The 15,485-nt window shown below is 41.0% G+C and overlaps 1 protein-coding gene across 3 annotated transcripts in view; it reads right to left on the reverse strand.

Moving 5' to 3' along the window:
* The window catches only part of DPYSL3 (dihydropyrimidinase like 3), a 114,832-nt gene that overhangs the window by 23,655 nt on the left and 75,692 nt on the right, over positions 1–15,485 (reverse strand). For all 3 annotated transcript variants that reach the window (XM_009209335.3, XM_003900312.5, XM_003900311.3), the window contains exons 2-4: positions 11,411–11,499; positions 4,732–4,916; positions 2,023–2,187 (exon numbers count right to left, since the gene is read on the reverse strand). In XM_009209335.3, the coding sequence (XP_009207599.1) occupies positions 2,023–2,187; positions 4,732–4,916; positions 11,411–11,430 (370 nt within the window). In that variant the 5' untranslated portion in view covers positions 11,431–11,499. The remainder of the gene's footprint in view (positions 1–2,022; positions 2,188–4,731; positions 4,917–11,410; positions 11,500–15,485) is intronic.

The following is a 15,485-nucleotide window of genomic DNA, read 5'->3' on the forward strand; positions in this document are numbered from 1 at the left end:
CACACCAGTTGTGTTCATACCCTGGGAGCTGCACCATTGAAATCCACCACATACTAGTTCGGTGACCTTGGGATACTTAACCTCTCTGGACCTTGGTTTTCTCACCTGTTAAATGGAAAAATAACAATACCCTACTTCATAAAGTGGTTGTGAATATTAAAGGAGACAATACATAAAGAGCTCTTAGCACCAGGCTTGGCACATATTTGGTTTCCAATTAATGGATCTCCTGGGATCAGTTCATTTTACTGTGCAGGGTGTTGGATCAGAGAGGAGAACTAAGATACAGACCCAACCCTTAGGGAACTAATGGGCAGGTTTTACCTTGTGCTTAAATATCTTAAGTTGTGGCTGGGCGTGGTGGTTCATGCCCGTAATCCCAGCACTTTGGGAGGCCGAGGCAGGTGGATCACAAGGTCAAGAGCTCGAGACCATCCTGGCTAACACGGTGAAGCCCCATCTCTACTAAAACTACAAAAAATTAGCCGGGCGCGGTGGCAGGTGCCTGTAGTCCCAGCTATTCGGGAGGCTGAGGCAGGAGAATGGCGTGAACCGGGGAGATGGAGCTTGCAGTGAGTGGAGATCGTGCCACTGCACTCCAGCCTGGGTGACAGAGCCAGACTCCGTCTCCAAAAAAAAAAAAAAATTAAATTGTAAGGTTTATGTGTAAAGATCTATTTAGATCTCACCCCAAATAAACTACTAATACAGTGATTTACAGAAATAGGTGGGACTGGGGAACTGAGAATCATTTTGAGGAAAGGGGGATAATTTTGGTCTCTAACCATTAGGGCCCTCTCAGCCCACAGCGTTCTGGGCCAAAAGTGGGTTGTAATTTGAGAACTTCCCTACTCAGAGTGGTTCAACTCAGGGCAGTCTTCCCAAACACTACCCTTCCCAAAAGTCTCTACATTATCCTTGGAAGATGCAGGCTCTTTGATAAAGAAGTGAGTGTTAAAGTGATTCAATTTTCTACCCCAGTTGAGATGCCCGATGTAAACGCAAATACAGAAAGAAGGAGTTAATCTCACATTCTGTGTCACCAACAATTTTGCAGGGCTTGTGGGGTAAGGAGGGGGATGGAAAGAGAATATCATCCTCTGAGGGGTCATCCTTTCCCTGCCATCCCAGGGCGCACTCTTCCACTGGACTCCTACCATTTGTGTCTAGACTACTCCTTTGGTAACGGTTCTTGCACCCCATGACATTTATTCTGTTGTTCTTCATGAGCCTGTTTTCTTTTGCCTTGGGTGTTCAGCAGAGGCCATTACTTACACTTCTCTAAGACTCCCCGGCCGCCTTACAATGCTGAGCACATGGTGCCTATGTGTGCCTGTATGTGGCGGGGAGGGGTTTGCAATATCTGATGATCAAAAAGCAGCAGAGAATAGAGGAATCTAAGAAGACAGCAGAACCTAAATCATGTACTCACTGAGAGGACACACCCTGGCGCACACACAGAAACACATATACATATGCATGAACATGTTTTCACACCCTAAGCTCCCAGCCAGAGTACCAGCACATCCTTGCTCCTGGAAATGCCTTAGCCTTTTCTAAGGATGCCATTGTTATATGATAGTAAGGGTTTGATCTCTACAGTAAAAATGATACAGGTTAAAAATCCCTAATCTCATAGGTCATACTAGCCATAAAACCTTATGTAAGATCAGTTAACCTCTCCCAACCTCAGTTTCTTCCTCTACAGAATGGGCAATATTGCATGGAGGTGAAGAGCATAGAATTTGAATACATCTACTGCTAACTAATGCTATGATCTTGGGCTGCTTATTCTAAGCCTCAGTTTCTCCGTCTGCAAAGTGGGGAGAAGAATCACTATCTCACAGGGATCCTGTAAGAAGTAAATAAAGTGCCTGGAACATTGTACTATCCCTACATCCAGTGCTCATGCTCAAGGTTCCAGGCTCCAAGTAAAAGACAGTGACTGAGCGAGTAGATAGTGTTGGAAGGACCGGCAAGAAGAAGCTAAGAGAGGAGGGAGGACAGCATGTTTGGGCTCACCTTTGTCCTTGATGAGGTTCTGCACTTCCTGCTTGACGCTGTCATTCCAGTGGGTTATGTCCACATGCAGGGCATAGTCACAGCAGCTCTTCCCATCAGCCCACTCTCTCCATTTCTCATAGGCCTCAGTCAGGCTGGACTCAGGCTCAGGCACCACATGGTCAACTGAATGACAGAGACCCCAGATGAGTCACTCTCAGACACAGCCTTTATTCCCCTCTGCCCAGGCCTGCTCCTGCTTGCTTAGCTGTGACTGCAGAATCTCTATTTCCTGAGCATGGAATTAACTTTTGAAGGGGTTCCCTGGTAGTTTCAAGAATGCTGATCACTTAAATGTCACAAAGCTATGTGATTTGGAACAAATTACTAGCTTTCCTAAACCTCAGTTTTCTTTCCTTTCAGTTGGTGCCAAGTAGGGTGGGAGACAGGGTGTTACTAGTGCCTTTCTTCTGAATTTATAAGATTAAATGGGAAAAATGCACATAACATCCTTCACCTAATGCTTGGCTCATGGTAAGTGCTTGATTAATGTTAGCCATCAATGAGGGCCTACTATGTGTCATTCTTACTAGTACTGTGGGGAGGTCACTGCTAGTGAAAAAAGTCAGACTCTCTTCCAAGGGCGAAAGCGAGGTTTAAACCTAAGTCAGGGCACAAGACATTGAGGCTCTCTGCTATAGGACAAAGCTGGTGTCAGTTACATAAACCTGATACTGGGCCCGCAGATCTTATTTCCATGGAAACTTCTTGTCTAGAATCTGGTTTCTTTGAGGCCCAAATCTACTCTGCAACCATGGATACATTTTTTTTTAAACAATGGCATCTATAGTTGATGAAGAAAAGGCAAAAGTTACACTTTCATATTCCCCTGAACGGCTGAGGCAAAGTACAAGTAAGGACAAAGTATAGCTAAGGACAACTTTCCACAGAGCAATTTTGAAATATACATAAAAAACCTGGACATTTTTCAAACCTTAACCCAACATTTATTCCTACACCTACGAATTATTCCTAGGGAAATAAATGAGGCTGTTTACAAAATTTTGGTTCCACGGATGTTTGCTACTTATTTATCTAAGTGAAAAATTGGAAACAATTGAAATTGTTAACAATAGGGAAGTTAGGTTAAATACATAAATCCTTTATAAAATGGATGACTAGGAATCCACTTTAAATGTTGGGGTAGAATAGAAATGAATGCAAAGATATCCATGACATATTATTTAGCAAAAATGAAAGGTTAAAATATAGTACATATACTGTGATCCTAGTTTTGCCAAAAAGGATTTTAAAAATGTGTACGATACACAGCCAAACTCTAACAGCGATGTGGGATTATGAGGTTTATTTTCTTTTTGCATCTCTAGGTTTCCTAATTTATTTATGAAGGACACAATTGCTTTTGCGGTTCACTCTCATCACTGGGAATCTGACTTCCCTAATGCAGATGGCCAAGCATAATACAAATCTCAAGGATGCCAAACAGGTCCAACTCCTTGCCCAGATGGCAGAAAGCCAAGCCAAGATCACTCATTCCCGTAGTCTTCTATCAAAAGCAGCCTGAGTGCACTTATCGGAAAGCAAATGCATGGAGCTACATCACTAATGTCTGGGGCAACACCAGGGCTTTTGCTTGCAGGCAGCTGCTGAGAAGTCAGCAGGCTTCCACCCTTCAGCTGGAGAACTGAACCCTGAATTGCACCTTTTATGGCTTTGGTGCAATTTTTCTGGGCCTCCACACCCAACTAGCCAAAGCTGAACCCTGCTCATTGTCCTGTCAAAAGGAAGTAAAAGACAGTGGATAATTCTACTGCTCAGGCTGTCCTGCACTCTCAGCGGATGTATATGGTGTTAAAATAAACAGTGCTCTCTGCCTGACCAAGTTTGGGGCCAGCACTGGGATGGGACCCAATTCATCAGGATTCCTTTGGGACAGAAGGACTGCCCTGGAATGCTATTGGTTCAGTAATCCAATGGCATGCAACTCCCTAGATTTTTTTTCTCGGAAAAGCAATAGAAAAAAAAAAAAAAATTAAAAACAAGAGAAACCACTCCTACAGCTTGTCAAATTTTAAAGATACGAATTGGTCAAAATACAGCGCAGACCAGATAGCACTAAATGCTACTGGAAGTCAAAGATGTAGATGCCTCCAGCACCAGTTGCTTTTATGACATGACCAGCATCCCAACAGAAGCTTTAAACCAAGCTCAGTGATTTTGAAAACCTCCACCAGACACAGCTTCACCCACTGAAGTTCACAAAATTTCCAAGAAATGTAATTCTCCATAATCCCTCTCTCCATGATACTCCTTAGCTCCATTCATGCTGCTCTGCCCTCCTTTCTCAGACCCAAGTGGGCAGTTTTGAAATAACATTTCATCTTCTATCCACAACTTTTTAAGTCTACTTTCACCTCTTACTAGCCCGGAGATGCTATTTCCTGATTCTCCCCTCATTGCAGGAGCCAGCACCCGCTGCTAAGGTAGACAAGAGGGCAGCTGTTGCCATGACCAAGAGCCTCATGAATCTCCTCTCTGTAGTTACGGGGAGCTGCCCATTTCCTCAGCTGAATCTGCTTTTCTCAGGCAGAACATCTATAAACTGAACTGGGGCAAGTATACAAGTGATAGTAAGAGAGTTCTGGAGGTAACACGTTCATTAAACACACAGCTCTGAGAAACAGGAGTGTGTAAAATACGAAGACTTACTGATCATGGTGGTGCCACCTGCTAAGGCTGCCTTTGTCCCTTGGAAGAAGTCATCTACTGTGGTCATTCCCTTATATGGCATCTGGAAGTGAGTATGGACATCGATGCCTCCAGGGATCACCATCTTCCCATTGGCTTCGATGGTCTTCACTCCTCCAGGAACAATCAGATTGTCTCCAATTTGTCTGGTGAAACAGTCAAACACCTGGTCACTTAAAAGTGCAATTTCCAAGACAAATATAATGGTATAAGGATTTTAAACAGTGTTACTTGTATTTATCAAATTAATCTTTGCAAGTGACTCACAAGCTTAGCAATCTATAAACAAAGATAGATATATACAGAAAACAATGTTTATAGTCACAGAACGATCTGATATGCTGTTCGGTGGGACCAAGTGTCTTGGTTTAGTACTATAACCCCAGGGGTTTGACAGTGTCTAGAATATAGTGTGTGTAATAATTTTTAATACAAATATTTTTATTATTCTTTTCATTTTGTTCTTTAAGTTAAGGTGAGAAATAACATTTGGAGAAGGATCTAAAGAGTATAAAATAGTGCACTGTTAGAAGAGACTGAAGAAGATAACAGTGAATCATTTAAAGAACAGGTATGGGATCTCCGCTATCTTTTAAGTGGGGTCATCTTTGCTCCTAATGAAAGATTCTGTCTGGGTTATTTCCCACCTAAGTCTTCACTCCCAATTCCACCCTTTTCTGATCATTTATCAGCCAATCACAGCTGATGGCAGATTCACCAGGAGGAAGTCAAAGATGCAGATGCCTCCAGCACCAGCTGCCTTTGTGACATGGTCAGTGTCCCAGTAGAAGCTTTTAGCCGAGCTTAGTGATTATGAAAACCTCCACTAGACACGGCTTCACCCAGGAAGCTTCAGAGCATCTTAGGGAGGAATAGAGGGTAGACTCAGGCAGAAGTAAGCCAATGAATATCTCAAAGGTAAGCCTCCAAGGCAAGTGACAATTACAAATAGTCCCCACACAATGCTGCTTATATAGATCAGCCAGTATTGCTTGGCTCATATGTGGTATCACATCTTCGATTTAAATCGCTGGTTAAACATGTCCACTATGGATACCAGGGAGACCTATGATTCAGAAGCCTCTACATGACCATGAAAAATCTCCTACCTTGGGATATCTGTACCGCACTGTCCATGGCATGAACATTTTCCCCTTTTGTCCACAGGCAGCCAAGAAAGGCACTCTCTTGGGGCAGTGAGAAGTCTACCACAAGCCTGCCAAACTCCAAGTTCTGCAACTAAAATAAAGTATTCCTGACATCTCTAAGAGTTCAACTTTACCACATCACCACTGGGCCACTCCACAGCCACCATAATTCAAAATATACTGGTGAAATGCAGCCTCTGATCATTAGTCCATTCTAGTTCAGATACTGGCCAATTCCATTCTTATTTTTCTCTTTCACAGGTTCCCCTTTAAGGAAAATTGAGAACCAAAGGCATGAAGAATTGCCTGGTTTGTGTGTGTGTTTTCATCCATTTTGACAACTAGTTTAAAAGCAAGCCTGAAATAGAAATGGCTTCCCCCTTCTTCACTGCTCCAGCAATGAAGGCCGCATTAATCCTTCGAGGCTCAGCTTCTATCTGCCTTCCTTCATCAAGTTTCTAGCAAAATCCAAGTCTAATAATGAGTGAGGCTGGATGTGGGCTATCTGGATTCACAATCCTGGCTCTGCTAGCTACTAGCTGTATAACCTTGGCCAAATTACCTTACCATGCCTCAATTCTTTCCTCTATGAAATGTAATAAAGATGCCTCCTCCATAGGGTTGTGCTGCACATTAAATGTGAATATGTGTTAAGCCCATAAACACTGTTAAGTACCTAAGAATTCAGTAAATGTCAACTATTATAATTAATAACCAGTCCACTCCCTTCTCTGCATCTCACCTGTTCTATGAATATAATACTTGATATGCCACTCCTTGGTAATGCTAGGTCCTTTGCATATATACAGATATCTCAGTTCCCCTAAAAGACTAAAAGGTCCCAGGGGGAAGACAGCATGATGATTTGGGCCTTGATAATGAGTACCACACCATGTGACACAGCATGAGTTCAATATCTCAAAAAATTGCCTGGCACATAACAAGTATTTCACAAGTATTCACAGACAGACAAATAACTATGTGACAGTTAGAAGAGGTCATTTCTGTTCTTATGCTCTGTGAGTTAAGAATGTTGTTGCACACATACAAAATTTTAGGATTGAATTATGATCTTTTAACTCAACCTTCTCTCCACCACCAACACATGCATCTGATGGTTAAATTCCTTCTACAACATCCTTGGCAAGTGGCCTTTCAGTCTTTCTAATAGAGATGGCAAAAAGGATTTGTCTTACACCTTCAACCCTGGTTGTAGATCCCTGAAGCACTGTGTGAAGATGGATTCTAAACCTGTATTTAAGGCTCAATTGTGAAAAGTTCTGAGATCAGATGAGATCAGGCACATTCAGGGTAGTGTGGCTGTAGCACCACTCCTATTCAACATAGTATTGGAAGTTCTGGCCAGGGAAATCAGACAACAGAAAGAAATAAGGGGTATTCAAATAGGAAGAGAGGACGTCAAATTGTCTCTGTTTGCAGATGATATAATTGTATATTTAGAAAACCCCACCATCTCAGCCCAAAAACTCCTTAAGCTGATAAGCAACTTCAGCAAAGTCTCAGGATAAAAATCAATGTGCAAAAATCACAAGCATTCCTATACACCAGTAATGGACAAATAGAGAGCCAAATCATGAGCAAACTCCCATTCACAATTACTACAGAGAGAGTAAAATACCTAGGAATGCAACTTACAAGGGATGTGAAGAACCTCTTCAAGGAGAACTATAATCCACTACTCAAGGAAATGGAAGACACAAACAAATGGAAAAAAATTCCATGCTCACGGATAGGAAGAATCGATACAGTGAAAATGGCCATATTGCCCCAAGTAATTTATAAATTCAATGCTATTCCCATCAAGCTACCATTGATTTTCTTCACAGAATTAGAAAAAAACTACTTTAAATTTCATATGGAACTAAAAAAGAGCTTGTATGGCCAAGACAATCCTAAGGAAAAAGAACAAAGCTGGAGGCATCATACTACCTGACTTCAAACTATAATTTTACAGTAACCAAAACAGCATAGTACTGGTAGCAAAACAGATACTTAGACCAATGGAACAGAACAGAGGCCACAGAAATAACACCACACATCTAAAACCATTTGATCCTTGACAAACCTGACAAAAATAAGCAATGGGGAAAGGATTCCCTATTTAATAAATGGTGTTGGGAAAACTGGCTAGCCATATGCAGAAAACAGGAACTGGGCCCCTTCCTTACACCTTATATAAAATTAACTCAAGATGGATTAAAGACTTAAATGTAAGACCTAAAACCGTAAAAACCCTAGAAGAAAACCTAGGCAATACCACTCAGGACATAGGCATGGGCAAAGACTTCTTGACTAAAACACCAAAAGCAATGGCAACAAAAGCCAAAATTGACAAATAGGATCTCATTAAACTAAAGGGCTTCTGCACAGCAAAAGAAACTATCGTCAGAGTGAACAGGCATGGGAGAAAATTTTTGCAATCTATCCACCTGACAAGGGGGTAATATCCAGAATCTACAAAGAACTTAAACAAATTTACAAGAAAAAAACAAACAACCCCATCAAAAAGTGGGCAAAGGATATGAACAGAGTCTTGTTAAAAGAAGACATTTATGTGGCCAACAAACATATGAAAAAAAAAGTCATCATCACTGGTCACTAGAGAAATGCAAATCAAAACCACAATGACATACCATCTCACGCCAGTTAGAATGGCGATCATTAAGAAGTCAGGAAACAACAGATGCTGGAGAGGATGTGGAGAAATAGGAACGCTTTTACAGTGTTGGGAGTGTAAACTAGTTCCACCATTGTGGAAGACAGTGTGGCAATTCCTCAAAGATCTAGAACCAGAAATAGCATTTGACCCAGCAATCCCATTACTGGGTATATACCCAGAGAAATATAAATCATTCTACTATGAAGACACATGCACACGTATTGTTTATTGCAGCACTATTCACAATAGCAAAGACTTAGAACCAACCCAAGTGCCCATCGATGAGAGACTGGATAAAGAAAACGTGGCACATATATATCATGAAATAGTACGCAGCCATAAAAAAAAGAGTGAGTTCATGTCCTTTGCAGGGACATGGATGCAGCTGGAAACCATCATTCTTAGTAAACTAACACAGGAACAGGAAACCAAACACCATGTGTTCTCACTTATAAGTGGGACTTGAACAATGAGAAAATATGGGCACAGGGAGGAGAACATCAAACATCAGGGCCTGTCAGGGATGGGGGAAAGGGGAGGGATAGCATTAGGAGAAATACCTAATGTAGATGACAGGCTGATGGGTGTAGCAATCCACCATGGCATATGTATACCTATGTAACAAACCTGCACGTTCTGCACATGTATCCCAGAACTTAAAGTATAATAATAATAATAAAGTTCTGTGAACAATTAGTGCTGCCTATGATGAGCTCTGAAATGAGGAAGCATTTGGTAACAAATTTTTCTCATTCTCTCCAAATGAGAGAGCTTGCTACCTCCGAATAGAGCCAACTATACATAATAATTTTTTAGTTAATAGAAAAACATAAAATCAAGTGTGGCCCATTGTTTCCATTTTTCTTACTTCCAGTATGAAAAAGTAATAATGTAAATTGGCAAAGTAACTATGAACAAGTATTTTTCGTTCTTGCATTTGTTCATTCATTCATTCATTCATTCACTCGCTCATTCATTCAATGTATTTGACTAATACATTGACCTTTATCAAGTTATTTACTCTCTGTGTGCTGCTTTCTCCTCATCTCAGGAAAGAAGATAATAATAGTATAGTACTTACTTCGGAGGGCTGCTGGCTGATTGAGAGAAAGCATGCAAAACATTTAACATTGGCCGGGCGCGGTGGCTCAAGCCTGTAATCCCAGCACTTTGGGAGGCCGAGACGGGCGGATCACGAGGTCAGGAGATCGAGACCATCCTGGCTAACACAGTGAAACCCTGTCTCTACTAAAAAATACAAAAAAAATAGCCGGGCGAGGTGGCGGGCGCCTGTAGTCCCAGCTATAGGGAGGCTGAGGCAGGAGAATGGCGTAAACCTGGGAGGCGGAGCTTGCAGTGAGCTGAGATCCGGCCACTGCACTCCAGCCTGGGCGACAGTGCGAGACTCCCTCTCAAAAAAAAAAAAAAAAAAAACATTTAACATTGTGCCTGGCACATACTACACACTCAAAAAGTAGCTCTTATCAAATTTTTATGTGCTAAGTCCTGGGTTAAGTATTGGGGATATAGAATAAACAAGATACGCAAGTAAGATACGAGAGCAAGTAAGTCTCCTTACCCTCAAAGGAGACTAACAGTGTCAGAATTGCCATGATTGATGAAAGCACAAGCTGGTTTTGTTTGGTTGGTTATTTTTTTTTTTTTTTTGAGACAGAGCCTAACTCTGTCACCCAGGGTGGAGTGCTGGAGTGCAGTGGTACAATCTTGGCTCACTGCAACCACTACCTCCTGGGTTCAAGTGATTCTCTTGCCTCAGGTTCCTGAGTATCTGGCATTGCAGGCATACACCACCATACCTGGCTAATTTTTGTATTTTTAGTAGAGACAAAAATCACCATGTTGCCCAGGCTGATCTCATACTCCTGAGCTCAAGTGATCTGCACGCCTCGGCCTCCCAAAGTGCTGGGATTACAGGCACTTAATGATAGCCTCCATGCCCAGCCGAGTGCAACTGTTTTGAAAGCACACAGAAGGGAAAGCTAGCCTAGACTTTGGGGCTGGTAAAAAACATTTGTCTGCAGAAAACAGTATCTAAGCCAACTTTTCAAAGATAAGCAAGAGATCTCTTATAACCAAAATCTTTAACTAGTCAATGAAGTTAAGTCATATAAAAATAAAACTAAAAGAGACCAGAGGGGACTAATAGAATGGCTTTGATACACCCAGTCTTATACAACACCTTAGCAGGGTAGTGTACTTTGTTTTCTGTGATGAAACACTATGTAAATCAAATCTTCTTTTAAAGTTTACTATGTAGGGAATCTACACATAAAACTTACCTGGCTGTGCCACTTACAGGCATCCAATAGTATACATTTTGGAATGTAATTATACATGCCTAATGAATTTATTTGCAAATCTTGCATGAAATATATGTCCTGTCTGTGCTCTGCCCACCTAAGCTCTATCCTTATGTCAAGGTTCAGATTAAATACTCTCTCTACCCCAAAGCGTTACTTCTAAATGAATTTCTTCTTCTTTGTACTTCTAAATCACTTATCCTGACTTCAACTCGTTTGATACCTATTGCACAAAGCCTTATATTTTTAGGGTGCTGTAATTTGTGCACATCTTCCAGTATCCTTAAGGATGATGGCCACATCTTGCACTTTTCCATGACCCATAGAATGCACATCAATACTTTCTGCACAAAGTTGCCCTCAGTATCGTTTCATTCTGTTGATTAAATTAAGATTTTTTTCACGACATTCATGTAATCCAAGCTTCTTTATGGGCCATTAATGAAGAGAGGAAGTGCAAAACAATAAAGAGAAGAATTCCATATACATACTTTATTAAGCCATCTTCCATGTAAATATCAGCATAAAAGGACTGATCATCGTTGACGATTCTGCCTCCCTTGATAAGGAGACGGTCACTCTAGAAAAGAAGGAAAACATGAGTCATTATCACAGGTATGATTTCAGAGAAGAGTGGTCTGCCAAGGTTTTCCCAATTCATTGTTCTAGATGTCTAGTAGAAACACATTTACCAAAGACATATGTGTGCTCAATGCACTCAACATTTAGTGTAGGTGTATTTGTTGGGGAGCCAGTCTTTCTTGGTTGTCCTTAACTCAAATTATTCTAGAGTTTCACCTCTTGCTTCTGCAATCTATTAATATTATAGCCACCTGGAAACATACCTACTCAAGTAAGTGAGACATTCTTTATATTATTATATTTTCTGATTCAGTAGGCACTAAATATTTAAAGTGGGATAACCTATGCCTCAGTGCCTAGTGCACTCTCTGGTACTCTGCTGACACTCAATGGTGATTCTCAAAAATAGAACATATGGCTAGGCATACAAGGAAAGAGGCTTTTAAAAGTATTTGTAATGACACGAGGGCATGCTCAGATCATGGTTAGGTCTAAAATTCAGCACACTTACAAATGTATGCACAAGTATACACAATATTGCAAAATGTATAAGAAAACCACTAGAAGGGAAAAAGGCAAAGTATCTATAGTATTTAACTCTCAGTGGAGAAATTGTGCAGGATTTATATTTACTTCATTATACTCAATATTTCTCACATTTTCTGAGTGCATTTCTTTATTGTTTCAATTATGAGACAAATAAAGCCTTTTTAAAAATTATAACTTACCCTAGAACTTAAAGTATAATAATAATAAAAAAAAATTGTAACTTAGATGAAATTTGAGTCACCCAACTGGAAAAAATGCAAGTTATTAACAAAGTAAACATATAGTTTATATATAAGTCAGGAGAGGGACAAATCAGTGTCAACTCGACAGATCACAGGTTTCATCAAATGAATGGAGCTTAGACTGGAGTATGAGGGATGGATGCAGCTTTGTTGGGTTCATGGAGGAGAAGACAACTCCCAGGAGTCTGGCTGAGTGTAGCTATAGCATGAATAAAGAATAAGAGGCTGGACTTTGTGAAGAATCCAACTTCACAAAGAGATTTCAACTCCATCCATCCATCCATCCATCCATCCATCCATCCATCCACCCATCCATTCCCAGGTCATTGCTTTTATGGAGCTTAAAGGGAAAGTCTGGTAATAGAGAAATAAACTAAAAAAAAAAAAAAAAATCAAGCAATCTAAAATTATATTAAGTGTCACAAAATAAAGGGGAGTGGGCTTAAGAGGCTGGAAAATGTCTTTTCAGGGAAGAGCAATGTAGATGGGGATGGCGGTGAAGAACTTCTGTGGGTAGAAGGAATAGCATGTGCACAAGCCCAGAGGTAGGACTAAGTTTTGTTTCTCTGAAAACCTGAAAAAGCTCAATGTGGGAGGAGTTTAGGGTTCAAGGAAGAAAGTAGCATTAAATCAGATTGGGGAGGCAGGCAGGCTATCCATGCTGGGTTTGGTAAGAGTTTGAGTTTGAATGAAAATCCACTGAGACATATGTCAGGACTGTAAGAGGAGTGAAGATCTGTGTTGAGAAGTCAGCCTTAGAATGCACTGCTCAGGGCAAATGTTCTCCATGGCTATTTGACTATGGGGATTAAGAGTCATTGATCAAGTGGTCAGGGGCAGGGAGACGTCATATGCAGGGCCAACCACGGTCATCATTCCCTTGATGCTGATTCTATAGCCCCTGATTGAGAACACCAGCTTTCAAAGAGGATATAAATTTTATGGAGGATGGAGCCCCAAAACCAGATTGACTTTTGGCTTCAGAAATGACAGGGCCAGAAAATGAGATTTGAAGGTAGGCCCCATCTGGGATATAGAAAACTACCACTTAGCTTCTCCTGCTCTTCTAATGTATTGCATAAGAAGAAATTTCATCGTGTCATATTGTGAGGGGAAATTATTTTTTTAAAGATACAGATCAGTGAGGTGTTTTAAAACAAACTACATGTGTGGCAAGGAAGACATGCCTAGGAGGTCAAATACAAATGTCCACCACACATGATAAACAAGCCCCTCATGATCTGGTCTGTCAATATATCCACCCTCATTTCTATCATGTATGGCCTGTATTTTAAAATGACAAAACATGCAGTTCTTATCACATTATCAGGCTCTCTGTCCACTGGGTATTTACAAAAATGTTCTCTTTGCCTTCTCATATAATCACCTGGCATCTAGCAGTCATCTCCTTTGTCAAGGCTCCAAAGGGCTTTTCCTCCATGATGTGTGACCTGACCTTCCAGCAAATTTCACCTGCTCCCACTGCAGTTTAGTTGGAAAAATAACAATGTTCTACTGTAGCTGATTTATTTATTATTCAAGTATCTCTTGACTAAACCAAAGACTCCTTTAGTCCTGGAACAATGTATCTTTTGGTATTTCTACCTTAGTTCCTGGAGCTCATCCTAGACAGCTATTCCAGACTGGTTGAATGAATAGGTGAAGAGTGGGACACAGGAGGTTGTATTATATCCACATGATGGAAAGGCGTCTGGGTCAGAATATTGTGGGAAGTGGCCAAAAATTAAATTTTGAGAAAATAAATGATGGCTTTGTGATATACTATCTTAATAGTACTGCAAAATTACATGAGGCAGTCCTAGGTCTGTGTTTCCAAACTAGTGTGTACATTAGAAAAATACATATTCCCAGGCTGTGTTCTACATCACCAAATCTGCATTTTATAAGCTCCTTATGCAGCCATCAGCCAGCCCAGTACCAAGTCACAGACCAGCACAAGGAACCACTGCCCACCCCCTACCCCCAACCCCACCCCACAGTTCTATGTGTGTCCAGGAAGGTGACAGAGCATCTTCAAAAGGAACTTCATAATAATAACAATCTTGGTAACTGTAAGAGTACCCTCCCTCTCATAATTCAACGCTTTCCTGATTTTCTTTATCTTCCCAGCAAAGAGCTGAACTAAACTGGTTTTTGGAAAGGGGCCAGTTTCTGTCTGAACTGAGACTAGTTATGAAATATGACCAGCCTAAGGACTCCCAGCCCTGAGCCACTGGTGTGATCATCACTCCCTTCAACAAGCATGAAATGTCAGCAAAGCAGCAAATGCTATCTCCAGCCCTATGTACATCAGGGGGATAGTAAGCACTGATCCTAGTGGAATTAACACCATTGAGATGGTATCATTGGAAACTTTTCAAATGGTAATTACATAAAATCTTTGTGGCTCAATAATCAGCAATCTAAACAGAGCCCAAAGATGAATGATAGGCCTGGTGTAGGTTTCAGAGAAGAGATTAAGAAGACTTTGCTCCATGGGCTACAAATATTAATGTTGTTATTATTTGTTTTCACCATGCGGAGCAAAAATATCAAAATCTGAACTTAAAGAGCTCAAATAAATGCTTCCTCTAGGGGTCCTCAGCTTGCCCTGCTACCCTCCCCAATTTTAACTCTTTGCATGGAAGGGGGATCCACTACAAAAGGCAGCCTAGGCAAATCAGTCATCAACAAAGAGGATTCTGAAAGGCAATTCTTGGGCTTGGCACTAGGGAATGTGAGTGTGGGGTATGACATAACCACTGACCACCCCCAGGTCACATAAAATCAAACCTCACTGGACACAAAAAAGTGTTTGTCTATGAATTCATGGATAAGCCTGATAGATTAACACATGCTAGAATCAAAAGCCAACAAGATGAACAAACCCAACATCTCTGATTAAAAGTTGCTCTCTGCTTTGCAGGGACATGGATGGAGCTAGAAGCCATAATCCTTAGCAAACTAACACAGGAATAGAAAATCAAACCCTACATGTTCTCACTTATAAGTGGGAGCTGAACAATGAGAACACAACGACACAGGGAGGAAAACAACACACACTGGGGCCTGTCATGGTGGTTGTGGTGCGAGGAGGAGGGAGATCATCAGGATAAACAGCTAATGCATGCTGGGCTTAATACCTAGGTGATGGATTGACAGATGCAGCAAACCACCATGGCACATGTTTACC

This window comes from Papio anubis, chromosome 5 (assembly GCF_008728515.1).
Source record: "Papio anubis isolate 15944 chromosome 5, Panubis1.0, whole genome shotgun sequence".
Lineage (NCBI taxonomy): Eukaryota > Metazoa > Chordata > Mammalia > Primates > Cercopithecidae > Papio > Papio anubis.